Source organism: Oncorhynchus clarkii, chromosome 13 (genome assembly GCF_045791955.1).
Source record: "Oncorhynchus clarkii lewisi isolate Uvic-CL-2024 chromosome 13, UVic_Ocla_1.0, whole genome shotgun sequence".
In the NCBI taxonomy this organism is placed as follows: Eukaryota; Metazoa; Chordata; class Actinopteri; order Salmoniformes; family Salmonidae; genus Oncorhynchus; species Oncorhynchus clarkii.
Genome location: NC_092159.1, coordinates 13,921,035 through 13,932,811, shown reverse-complemented (window position 1 = coordinate 13,932,811; position 11,777 = coordinate 13,921,035). Strand labels below are relative to the sequence as shown.

General features: G+C 43.0%; 1 protein-coding gene across 18 annotated transcripts in view; it reads right to left on the bottom strand.

Moving 5' to 3' along the window:
• Positions 1 to 456: 456 nt before the first annotated feature.
• LOC139424438 (adducin 3 (gamma) a) overlaps positions 457 to 11,777 on the bottom strand; it is a 144,475-nt gene continuing 133,154 nt past the window's right edge. For 6 of the 18 annotated variants that reach the window (XM_071176243.1, XM_071176245.1, XM_071176247.1 and 3 more), the window contains 6 exons: positions 11,429 to 11,671; positions 7,917 to 8,033; positions 7,608 to 7,694; positions 6,167 to 6,290; positions 4,846 to 4,938; positions 457 to 3,634 (listed from right to left, as the gene is read on the bottom strand). In XM_071176243.1, coding sequence (XP_071032344.1) covers positions 3,384 to 3,634; positions 4,846 to 4,938; positions 6,167 to 6,290; positions 7,608 to 7,694; positions 7,917 to 8,033; positions 11,429 to 11,671 — 915 coding nt within the window. In that variant the 3' untranslated portion in view covers positions 457 to 3,383. Of the gene's footprint in view, positions 3,635 to 4,845; positions 4,939 to 6,166; positions 6,291 to 7,039; positions 7,061 to 7,607; positions 7,695 to 7,916; positions 8,034 to 11,428; positions 11,672 to 11,777 lie in introns of all 18 variants that reach the window. The other 12 variants (XM_071176251.1, XM_071176253.1, XM_071176252.1 and 9 more) reach the window with 3 other exon arrangements.

Below are 11,777 nucleotides of genomic sequence, written 5' to 3'. Positions count from 1 at the left end.
CATCTGCTTCTGGCCTCCAGGTTTTACACCAAAGGTGATTATGCATAATCTGACAGTTCATCTTTCATATGGACAATGTTCTCTATATATCATTGAAACCTGCATAATACGTGTGTATACTGGTTTTGTATTTACAGGATAATATCAGTACACGGAGAAACAACGTTCAGAAACCGTACAATATATTTGATTGCGTCCCCCATGTGCACACTGGATCTTTTCGTTTACGAGTTCAACTTAAAATGATTGTGGATGAATTATGTTCAACATAAAGACAGACAGTTGGAAGAATGACACGAGTGTTCATGAACGAGGATTGTAGGTGATGACGGGGTGATTGCGCTAAAATAAATTGAATCAGAATTCAATTTCTTCTGGCACTAAAATGACTCCATAAAAGGAGTCCGCCACTTCAATCAGTTTAACAAGACATGGAAATGAAAAATAAAGCTTCCGTTTCTTAAAATACAGTTTTATTTTGTGAATTCACACTGATTAGCAACACATCTGAAAGCAACTCCATTATAGAAGAACCATTTCTAATAGGATCTTTGTTCACAGGTCACAGGTCGGGCTTGGCTCATTACTTGCATGCTAAAGCGATCCTTTCTTTTTTTTATCAACAGAAACAAAATGGTGGACAGAGGCATTAGTTAGTAAAACAAAGGTGCAAACGGTCGGTAGATGGGAGAGAAAAGTAAACAAATGCAAATTCAATCCATCTGAGAGTGGCGTGTAACCGCTCGTACTGTAAATGGTTAATAAGGAAGGAGAAACCTAGTACTTGGGAAACGAAAAGGACTGAACTGAAAACCTGTCTGATACAAATGGAAAGATGAAAAATAAGAACTGTGTCAAAAAGGAGAAATGGTATGAAAAAATGGGTACAATTGTGAGTAATTCTAAAAATGTGGTGTGTTGATGTCATAGTTCTCCCTAAAACCCCACCCCACCCCACACATACACTTTTACATTTTCTAAAACTCACACACCTCAACCCCTTTTTCCAGCTGTTCATGTAACTGTGAGACCAAAAAGCTCAACTCTGCTGTGAGACAGATAGGGCTATTTACACAGCTAAAGATGTGCCTCTCTCCTCATTTCATCCCTCTGTCATTCTCTCGCCCCATCCCTCTCCTTCCCTCCCTCCTTCTCTCGCCCCATCCCACTCTCCTTCCCTCCTTTCACCCCTCTCTCCTTCTCTCGCCCCATCCCACTCTCCTTCCCTCCTTTCATCCCTCTCTCCTTCTCTCGCCCCATCCCACTCTCCTTCCCTCCCTCTCTCAATGTTCCAAATCCAATAGTTCACATTGCTAGCTGGGATATTGGTACATCTCTATATTAACTGTGTTCCTCTGTGTCTATATGCCACTTAGTCATCACCACTTCCATGATTTATATCTTCTAGAGAAATAACACGAGTTCCAGTTTCCACAACCGACAACGTCGTGAAAGGCGCTGTTGAGATGCAAATAAAAAGAGAAACGAAAGAGAAAGGCTAAAGAGGCTACGCAAACAACTACGAGCTGTCAAAGTGGTCTTATGAGCAGTCATAGGCATGACATAGGGGTGACTTATAAGAGGCCTAATGACAATCCGGGGAGCACTCCTGCTAAACTTGACACCCGGGTGCAGGCAGGATAAGATTCTCAACCCTTGTCTCATGATTTAAAATATAGGAGAAAAATATAGTATAAGGATTTAAAAATAAAAGTCACACACAAAATACACACCATAGCAACAACGGCGCCAGTTCCACGCTCAAGGCCCATGGTTTTTTACATTTTATAACTGATGATATTTGATGATTTGTATTTTGGGACCTGTTTTATTTATTTTGTTGTTTTTAACTGAGAAATAATATTTTTTTTTTTCAAGCGTGACACAAATCTAGATCTTTTTCTTCGGAAACGATTCACTTTCCACAACCTAAAGTGGATCCTCCATACTGCTCCTGCCATCTACTTTCTTGCTTCTACAGATTCTATTGGTTCTTCTGCTTCTAGAATCTCCTTCATAGTAGAAACCACCTGCAACTACATTGTGTTATAGTCCGACCACAGTAAAAGTGCAGCACAATAAAATACTAAATATATAGTTAAAAATCTATACCCAACATATCCAGTTTCCATATATCTCAGTTATAGAGTACTTTTTGTAATCTGAACAAGAATATAATTTGAGAGAAACCTGCAGGCAACACTAGAGCAACGTAGTCAGCCATATAAATTCAGATTCTTGCAAAAACATGCGTAACATCTTGTATTTCTCTGTAAAAGTATAGAAATGAGCACAAAACTGAGTGAGATGACTACTACCAAACTGTGTTCAATAAAAAACACTACAATGTAATATTATTCAATGAGATGACATGTTTTTATGATCTAAATGAGATTTAAAAGTATATAAATGATGATTCTTCACTAAAACGTGATTGTTTTTTTATTCCTTTTAGTTTGGCAAAATAAAAATGAAATTATTAAGAGGAGAGGACAATAAAAAAAATTGTGAGTTTATAGTGAATCAGTGGTGAAAAACAGATGAAGGTCGGAGGTCGACTAGAAGAGAGCTCGGTAATGTAAAGACAGATTCACTTTTAACAGAAGTTGAGAGAGGAGGAGGAAGAGGAGCAATAAAAAGAGGGATGAAAGAGAAAAACGAAGCGAGAGGCAGAGAGAGAAAGCGAAAACAAGAAGCAAGAGTGAAAGAAAGAAAAGCTGTAAATTTAAAACCATCTCAAAACCAGTTTTCCAGTCTGACTATTTCTTTGTGGCCTCTCTGATTTCAGTCCTCTATGTATTGAAGAAGCAGACCTCATATGAGGAGAAAATCTACGCGAAAAGAACATGGTGGTTGTTATGGTTACCATAAGGGCGGAAAGCGTTTCCGTACGCTAGCTAGTCGCCATATTGTGCAGTTTAATAATACCACTGATGCATATCTAGACCCGCCAGTGTCGGCTGGAGATTATGAAGCAAGGAATACGATTGGCTGATTCTAATTCCATAATCAACAATTAGCCAATGGCAGAGAAGAAATAACATAATCAGCCAATGGCAGTAAATATTGAACATGGGGGAGGAGTCAGTTGTTGCAGCTTTATCATTTTAGTCCTCGCCTTCCCAAATCAATGAACCTTCACTTCTAGGAAGAGAATCCTCAATTCATCACTTTTCGCGCAAGTCTAAAAAATGTTAACTTAAAAGAACAATTTGTTAAAAAATACAATCAAAATAAAATCTTTAAAAAAAAATGACAAAAGAGGACACTGACAAAAACAAAACTAAAATGAAAACAGACAAAAAAATAAAAATAAGAGGGGTCCCCTCTTTCTTCTTAAACTGTATATAGGCTTTAATATCACTCCCTCCATCTCTCTTTCTCTAGGCCTCCATTTTCTCTTTTTTTTTGTTCTTCTTGAGGAAGGAGGGAGTGCGGAACTTCTTCTTCTTCTTGTTGGGGGACTTGGAGGGCGAGCTCTCGGGGGAGAGGGCGGAGTCTTCGATCTTCTCGCCGGTGCGGACCTTGACCTCAATGCTCTCCACGCTGGTGGTCAGCTGACTGACCCTTTTGCTCAGCTCGTCGTTCACCTCATGGTCGCCGCCATCCTTGCCGTTCTGCATCGTGTGGTTCTCTGGAAAGAGCAGGGGAGAGGGGTCAGAGGTCAGACAGGGTAGACCACCACCAACCCCACAACAATAAAACTGATTCTGTGTCTGCTACAGACCTGTATACTATGTTGTTTGACCACAAAATATGTTCAGGTGCTACTACGGATAACTTTTCCAAATTCCCAGGTTTTTCAGAAATCCTGGTTGGAAGACACTGGAATCAGGTAGGAATAACCAGGGAATCTGGGAATCCTCCAACCGGGATTTCTGGAAAACCTGGGAATTATGGGGAAATTGCAACCCTAGGTGCTACATTTACCATGAACCAAGAGCAACCTAGGAGAGGGTGTCACCTGATGTCACCTACCCTATCTGAAGTCTGTTACAGCTGGTATCTATTAACTAATCAACACAAGTTCAATGATCACCTTTTTCAATAAAGTGCATTTCACAGCCAATGTTAATGTGACCGTGACTATGTACTGTACGGGGATCTAGTTACCACACGAAGAGGGTTCTTTACAAGCACTGTGCCACTGTTCTATTACAAGAGCATTTCAATGTACTACAATGAACCAACGTGTGACATCATAAGAGGTTGTTGAGCAACAATCGACCTGACTTGGCCCCCACAGGAGAAGAACTGGTTGACTTAAGTCAAAAACTGTGTCGCTCGCTCGCTCGCTCACACACACACACACACACACACACACACACACACACACACACACACACACACACACACACACACACACACACACACACACACACACACACACACACACACACACACACACACACACACACACACACACACACACACACACACACACACACACACACACACACAGCAGTTTGCTGTGGGGAGCTGTGTTGATGGCTACTCTAGTGTTCTGTAGTTACGTGGTGTTGGTGTTTGTTGTTCAAAGGGACAGGAAGTAGTTACTACAGGAAGTAAAACTGAGTCATTGTTAATGATTAAGAGGAAGTAAGACACTATAGAATTGGTACTGATTAAACATTGTAAAGTTGATTTCACAATAGCAATGTAGTAGGTTTCCATATGACCTTTATATCTATTATCTATTATAACATTTGAGGTAAAAGTGGAACCAAAGGAATGTAGAATGTGTTTTTGACATAATAAAACACAGCACAACCTTAGTAAAGCCTGTTCTGTTGAAACGCACACAAACAAACACATTTCACAACGTTCTCTCTCTCTGTGTGATACCTTCTTTAGCTGGAGTTATTTGCGGGGACTGAGTTTGGGACAGAGACTGAGAGAGAGTGGAAGCGTCGTTGGAGGTTAGGTCGTGCTCGTCATCTGCAGGAGTGGGTGAGGGTTTGGGATGAGGGTTGAAGGGGTGGGAGTAAGGGGTCAGGGGGTGAGGAGGGGGAGAGTTTGGGTTGAGGGGTAAGGGTGAGGGAGTGGGTTGGTAGGAGTAGAGTTTGGGGGGGGGGGGGGTGAGAGAGGGAAGTGAGGGTTTGGGGGGTGAGAGATTAGTGTTGACACACATGTTAGAGGCAAGACAGCACAAACAGATCTGGGACCAGGCTACGTTAGGGTACATGGAACATAGTGTTCGTACAGTACCTCCAGTACATACTGTGAGGAATCTAAGGGGTTAACGTGGTTCATCTAACCACCAGGTCATTCATCTGATACTATTAGTTTATAAGTACACATCAATACAGTGACATTCCAAAAACCCCATTCATTATCACAGTGGAGTTCTAGCAGTAACATTACAGACAGACATTCTATACACAACATCATAGTATACATAACAGCACACAGTATTACTGTGAGCACAGACATGCAGAGGAACATTCTAGAAGGAGCATAAGAACATTCTATAAGGAGCATAATATGGAATCCAGATTGGACTGGTGTAGAGTAGGTGGGGATAGGGGGGTGGATGGTGTCATGGCAACCGGGTCCACTCATACAGTGGGTGTGAAAACCTGCTGTGGGCCAGTCTGTCTGTTCTGTTGGCCGCCTTAGTCATAGGATGTAGGGATGGTTCCCTGTTGCACACACGCGTTACTACAGGCAGGGGTTTTACCATCTTGACTGCAAGATCAGGAACAACTCTCACTACAAATGGTGTTGTGGCTTATAAAACGGGTTCGGAGACATCTGCAATCTGATTGGCTGAAATGGGGCTCCAAGCCATTGACAATTCCTTGTTATCGGACTGTCTATGAAAGTAGTAGCAGTTTTCACTGGAGTGGAATACTACTCATTTGACTTGTGTATAACATGGTAGGATAGATGGCTGGTGTGTATTTCTCTGTGGTTCTGTTCGGGTGTGTGTGTTTCTCTGTGGTTCTGTACGGGTGTGTGTTTTTCTGTGGTTCTGTTTGGGTGTGTGTTTTTCTGTGGTTCTGTTTGGGTGTGTGTTTTTCTGTGGTTCTGTATGGGTGTGTGTTTCTCTGTGGTTCTGTATGGGTGTGTGTGTGTGTGTTTCTCTGTGGTTCTGTATGTGTGTGTGTGTGTGTTTCTCTGTGGTTCTGTATGGGTGTGACTTCTCTGAGTGACTCTCTCTTACCACTCAGCCCCAGCTGTCTCTTCTCTACGTTCATCGTGTATTCGTCCATCTCTTTCTCAGACAGCTGACTGAAGGGGTTAGGAGGTAGAGGAACCATCTGGTCATCCTCTGATGCCACATAGGGCTGGAGAGAGAGAATGGAGGGAGAGAGAGAATGGAGGGAGAGAGAGTGGAGAGAGAGCGAAGAGAGAGAATGGAGGGAGAGAAGAGAGAGAGAGTATGCAGGGAGAGGAGAGAGAGAGAATGGAGGGAGAGAAGAGAGAAGAAAGAGAGAGGAGGGAGAGAGGAGAGGAGAGGAGAGGAGGGAGAGAGGAGGGAGAGAGGAGAGGAGAGGAGAGGAGACGAGAGGAGAGGAGAGGAGAGGAGAGGAGAGGAGAGGAGAGGAGAGGAGAGGAGAGAGAGAGAGGAGAAAGAGAGAGGAGTTAATATAAGACTCCCCAGACTCCCCATGGACAGATCCATTCCCAGATGAGGACCAGAGTCAGTACACTAATGCCAGTTCATCGTAAAACACAACACACACTAACACACCATTCAATAGAAATGGGCATATCACACAAACACACTACAATACTTTCAAATGACTTACCAACAACAGGGAAAAACAATGATTAAGGGACACTGTCAAATATGAATGCTGTTCTGGCACAACCACATCAGAACATGCACAACACACATTTGGTGACATAAGGAAGTAGGTCATTCATTGGTGGAGTGCACTATCATGCGTAAACACTCCACTTCACTCCCACCTCCAGAAACACACAGACAGTGATGATGTGACCTAACAGGACAACAACTGAAAGGACAAACAGGTGAAACAGAAATGCACTAACACTGCACACTGTAGTATTCAGCCTGTAGAGACATTACCTTCACACGGACCGGCTGATCCTTCAACACATGACATACACCATGTAGGGAAACAATATTTCAGAAGTGATCAAATCTCGCACTTATCAGAGTTGAGATGAAACTGATAACAGGCAGAGACCTGGATTGTGTTATTCCCTTGCTATAAGATGATACCAATCACCAAAATGCTGCCAAGAAGATCCAAAAGGATGAAGTTATTCACCAAAGTTGGAACTTTGAAGGACGGATGTCATTACAGAATCCCAGAGCCATGGAGATGTGTATTTCTGGTTCTAAACAATACATGTAATTAGCCCCACCTACTGGTCAAGGTTGGCAAACGCAATAACAAATAGCTAAGCCTGTCTAGCCTGGATGATATGGTTTACTTAGCAAAATCCTGAAGGATGCTCACAGTTTACAGACTGCCTTATATACCCTATAATTCAAAAGACTGTCATATATTGAAATTAATATTGAAATACTTTAGTTGTTGTTTATGACACTGTTATGGATGTTTCACCAACAGGACTTCAGGCCAAGTGGCAACAGATATATTGGTTTGTCACACAGAGTTGCCGCTCACCATTCGAGGTTCGTCCAATGGGATGCCTGCCAGGTGGTGAGAGCGAGGTCCGGACGTCATCATGTCGAATCTGTTCTGCTCTCTGATCTGTGATAGGACATAACAATGACATCACTTACAGCTACACAACCAGGAAGTGCATGGTAAGGATTGTGGTTCTGATAGGGTGGTGGAAGGCAGAGAAGGAGCTGACAGAGAGGAGTTAAGTTGAAGTTGGCCTTAGTGCTCCAGGGTCAGTTTTGCCTTTCTCCTACTGATGTTTATGGTTAAGATGCATGGAGGGTAGCTGATCCTAGATCTTTGACTTACTCTGTTTCTCCTCTCCAGCACCTCGCTAGGGTTGGTGTTCATAGGGACAAACTGATTGGGGTCCTCGATCCGGATTGGAGTGCCGCTGCTGTTGCCACCTTCCTCAGACTTCATCCACTTTAGAGAACAGAAAATACAAAAACATAGACCAATCAGACACAGTCCATATCAGACACAGTCCATATCAGACACAGTCCATATCAGACACAGTCCATATCAGACACAGTCCATATCAGACACAGACCATATCAGACACAGTCCATATCAGACACAGTCCATATCAGACACAGTCCATATCAGACACAGTCCATATCAGACACAGTCCATATCAGACACAGTCCATATCAGACACAGTCCATATCAGACACAGTCCATATCAGACACAGTCCATATCAGACACAGTCCATATCAGACACAGTCCATATCAGACACAGTCCATATCAGACACAGTCCATATCAGACATAGACCAATCAGACGTAGAACAATCTGTCTAGTTCAGCTGGAGGGAAAGGCAGCCCAATTTGGATATTTTTTTATAAATTGCATTTGACCAATCAGAGCAGCTCTGAAAAAGATCTGATGTGAAAAGATCGAAAGTGATTGATCAAAAGACTGATTAGTGGAAAAATTGGGCTGCCTGTGTAAATGTAGCCAAGGTGAACTTGCTGGTATTCCTTTGAGTCATTATATGTGGTAATATCACAAAGATGTAATTCTCTAACGTACCAGGAGAGGGCAGTCTAATATAAGGTTTCACCAGAATGTGTCTCAGAGAACGTCAGATTGGCTCTAGACTAGCAACTGAGCTAGTCAGGACTAAGACCTGCACAACACAATGTGTAGACATGAACAGGGAGCTCTGTTTCTTCATCAACACTGACCATATGTGTGTCTGTATACAGTATGAGTACTGACCATGGTCCTGGTATGTTTATATAGAGTGTTAACCCTCCCTACAGTATGAGTACTGACCATGGTCCTGGTGTGTTTATATAGAGTGTTAACCCTCCCTACAGTATGAGTAATGACCATGGTCCTGGTGTGTTTATATAGAGTGTTAACCCTCCCTACAGTATGAGTACTGACCATGGTCCTGGTGTGTTTATATAGAGTGTTAACTCTCCCTATAGATGAGTACTGACCATGGTCCTGGTATGTTTATATAGAGTGTTAACCCTCCCTACAGTATGAGTACTGACCATGGTCCTGGTGTGTTTATATAGAGTGTTAACTCTCCCTATAGATGAGTACTGACCATGGTCCTGGTATGTTTATATAGAGTGTTAACCCTCCCTACAGTATGAGTACTGACCATGGTCCTGGTGTGTTTATATAGAGTGTTAACCCTCCCTATAGATGAGTACTGACCATGGTCCTGGTGTGTTTATATAGAGTGTTAACCCTCCCTATAGATGAGTACTGACTATGGTCCTGGTGTGTTTATATCAAGTGTTAACCCTCCCTACAGCATGAGTACTGACCATGGTCCTGGTGTGTTTATATAGAGTGTTAACCCTCCCTACAGTATGAGTACTGACCATGGTCCTGGTGTGTTTATATAGAGTGTTAACCCTCCCTACAGTATGAGTAATGACTATGGTCCTGGTGTGTTTATATAGAGTGTTAACCCTCCCTATAGATGAGTACTGACCATGGTCCTGGTGTGTTTATATAGAGTGTTAACCCTCCCTATAGATGAGTACTGACCATGGTCCTGGTGTGTTTATATCAAGTGTTAACCCTCCCTATAGATGAGTACTGACCATGGTCCTGGTGTGTTTATATAGAGTGTTAACCCTCCCTACAGTATGAGTACTGACCATGGTCCTGGTGTGTTTATATAGAGTGTTAACCCTCCCTACAGTATGAGTACTGACCATGGTCCTGGTATGTTTATATAGAGTGTTAACCCTCCCTACAGTATGAGTACTGACCATGGTCCTGGTGTGTTTATATAGAGTGTTAACTCTCCCTATAGATGAGTACTGACCATGGTCCTGGTGTGTTTATATAGAGTGTTAACTCTCCCTATAGATGAGTACTGACCATGGTCCTGGTATGTTTATATAGAGTGTTAACCCTCCCTACAGTATGAGTACTGACCATGGTCCTGGTGTGTTTATATAGAGTGTTAACTCTCCCTATAGATGAGTACTGACCATGGTCCTGGTATGTTTATATAGAGTGTTAACCCTCCCTACAGTATGAGTACTGACCATGGTCCTGGTGTGTTTATATAGAGTGTTAACCCTCCCTATAGATGAGTACTGACCATGGTCCTGGTGTGTTTATATAGAGTGTTAACCCTCCCTATAGATGAGTACTGACTATGGTCCTGGTGTGTTTATATCAAGTGTTAACCCTCCCTACAGCATGAGTACTGACCATGGTCCTGGTGTGTTTATATAGAGTGTTAACCCTCCCTACAGTATGAGTACTGACCATGGTCCTGGTGTGTTTATATAGAGTGTTAACCCTCCCTACAGTATGAGTAATGACTATGGTCCTGGTGTGTTTATATAGAGTGTTAACCCTCCCTATAGATGAGTACTGACCATGGTCCTGGTGTGTTTATATAGAGTGTTAACCCTCCCTATAGATGAGTACTGACCATGGTCCTGGTGTGTTTATATCAAGTGTTAACCCTCCCTATAGATGAGTACTGACCATGGTCCTGGTGTGTTTATATAGAGTGTTAACCCTCCCTACAGTATGAGTACTGACCATGGTCCTGGTGTGTTTATATAGAGTGTTAACCCTCCCTACAGTATGAGTACTGACCATGGTCCTGGTATGTTTATATAGAGTGTTAACCCTCCCTACAGTATGAGTACTGACCATGGTCCTGGTGTGTTTATATAGAGTGTTAACTCTCCCTATAGATGAGTACTGACCATGGTCCTGGTGTGTTTATATAGAGTGTTAACTCTCCCTATAGATGAGTACTGACCATGGTCCTGGTGTGTTTATATAGAGTGCTAACCCTCCCTACAGCATGAGTACTGACCATGGTCCTGGTGTGTTTATATAGAGTGTTAACCCTCCCTATAGATGAGTACTGACCATGGTCCTGGTGTGTTTATATAGAGTGTTAACTCTCCCTATAGATGAGTACTGACCATGGTCCTGGTGTGTTTATTTAGAGTGCTAACCCTCCCTATAGATGAGTACTGACCATGGTCCTGGTGTGTTTATATAGAGTGTTAACCCTCCCTATAGATGAGTACTGACCATGGTCCTGGTGTGTTTATTTAGAGTGCTAACCCTCCCTATAGATGAGTACTGACCATGGTCCTGGTGTGTTTATATAGAGTGTTAACCCTCCCTATAGATGAGTACTGACCATGGTCCTGGTGTGTTTATATAGAGTGTTAACCCTCCCTATAGATGAGTACTGACCATGGTCCTGGTGTGTTTATATAGAGTGTTAACCCTCCCTATAGATGAGTACTGACCATGGTCCTGGTGTGTTTATATAGAGTGTTAACCCTCCCTATAGATGAGTACTGACCATGGTCCTGGTGCGTTCGTCCACGGCCGCCACGTTAACCTTCATATAACTGTTGGGGCTGTTGAGCCAGCGTGTCTTCTCCCTGGCCTGTCTCTGCTGGAGGAACTTAAACGGCAGCCGCGCGGCGCCCTCCTCCTCCTCGAACATGAACGCCGTCACCGTGGCCGGGATCTCCACGTCGGACTTGTGCCGAGGCTTCTCCCGAACGATGGGGTGGCGGTAAGCATAGCCAGTCCGGTAGCCCTGTGGGGAAAAGGATACAGAAATCAATCAATCGACTAGATCTCATGTACATAGTGTGTTTAGTTCGGCAGCCCTGTATGGCCAAACAAACCAACGACAGAAATGT